This window comes from Austrofundulus limnaeus, unplaced genomic scaffold, assembly GCF_001266775.1.
Source record: "Austrofundulus limnaeus strain Quisiro unplaced genomic scaffold, Austrofundulus_limnaeus-1.0 Scaffold1061, whole genome shotgun sequence".
NCBI lineage: Eukaryota > Metazoa > Chordata > Actinopteri > Cyprinodontiformes > Rivulidae > Austrofundulus > Austrofundulus limnaeus.
Window position 1 is genome coordinate 37,843 of NW_013953463.1, and position 1,272 is coordinate 39,114.

At 43.4% G+C, this 1,272-nt stretch overlaps 1 protein-coding gene across 2 annotated transcripts in view; it reads left to right on the forward strand.

Annotated features, from left to right (window-relative positions):
• Positions 1-1,272, forward strand: part of araf (A-Raf proto-oncogene, serine/threonine kinase) — a 51,700-nt gene that overhangs the window by 2,054 nt on the left and 48,374 nt on the right. For both annotated transcript variants that reach the window (XM_014030443.1, XM_014030442.1), the window contains exon 2: positions 51-280. In XM_014030443.1, coding sequence (XP_013885897.1) covers positions 116-280 — 165 coding nt within the window. In that variant the 5' untranslated portion in view covers positions 51-115. The remainder of the gene's footprint in view (positions 1-50; positions 281-1,272) is intronic.

Below are 1,272 nucleotides of genomic sequence, written 5' to 3' on the forward strand. Positions count from 1 at the left end.
TGTGTGTGTGTGTGTGTGTGTGTGTGTGTGTGTGTGTGTGTGTGTTTCAGGTTCTATATAAAGGACTTCTCCGGACTCCACCCTGCATGCAGCTCTCCTGAAGTTGCAGTGTCTTATGTTTTGTGTCCTCCCCTCCTCCTACACCCCAGTTCTTACTGCTTCTATCATCATGTCCTCCACCTCCTCCTCGTACTCCTCCTCAGGGGAGACTAGTCCAGAGGATGTACCTCGAGGTGGGGGCACCATTCGAGTCTACCTCCCCAACAAACAGAGGACAGTGGTGAGATAACTGGTTGTATTTTTCCTACTTATTGGAAGGAGTTTTTACAAAATACAAAATAAACTCTCAATGCACTGGGACGGTTTTATATTTACACCTCTGTGGAACAAACTATGTGAACATTTTTGTTGTACAAGTAATTACTGACATCTTTCACAACGTTTTAGTGACTAAGCTCTTGGACAGTTGGCATCAGATTTCACAGATGGTGTTTGCCACCTTCCTCCGCTTATTTGGCTTGCAGTTCATATCAGAAATCCATGTTTCCATACTTTGTTAAAAAAATGGCTGTTGGGTGGTCCTGTCACTGTGGCTATGTGCTAAATTGCCTAATTAGTCAGTGTGAACTGAGTGGGACGAATATTTTTGCTATCCACATCTTCCTGAAAGGCAGTCTCTTTGCAGAACATATTTTCAATTGAGCAAGACCTGCAAACAGTAAACTCCAAAAGTGAAAATACATCAGAAGTTTTCCAGGGCTCACTGTATATGTAAACAAATTGTGGGGTGTTGATCCCTAATACAGGGTTTCCCCTACATGTAATTGATCGTGGCGCACCGCCACGACTAAATAAAAGCCGCCACACCTTCGGACTAAAAGTGTTTTTTTTTCTTTTTCTTTTATTTTTTTTTAAATCAACGTAAAACGGGTTGACACAATCATGTCTGAGACAACCTATTTTCGTTTCGGACAATCAGATCCCGCCTCCTGGTTGTCCGGTGGACAAACAAGAAAACAAAGACCTCAATTAAAGTTTCCCTCCGGGGGTTTTCGTCATTGTAAAAATGAGAGGAAAAAAATACTTGTTAAAGCCGTCTAGGGATTAAACAGACGGTTCTTTCATCCAATAAAGAGAACCAGAGTCAAAGTCTTACCCAATCAGAACAGAGCAGGGCGGGTCTGCACTGCCTTTTTCCTTTCTCTGTGGGTGGGGGCTCAGTTTCCCTCAGCTCAGGTGAACACCTCCGGTGTGTGTGTGTGTGTGTGTGTG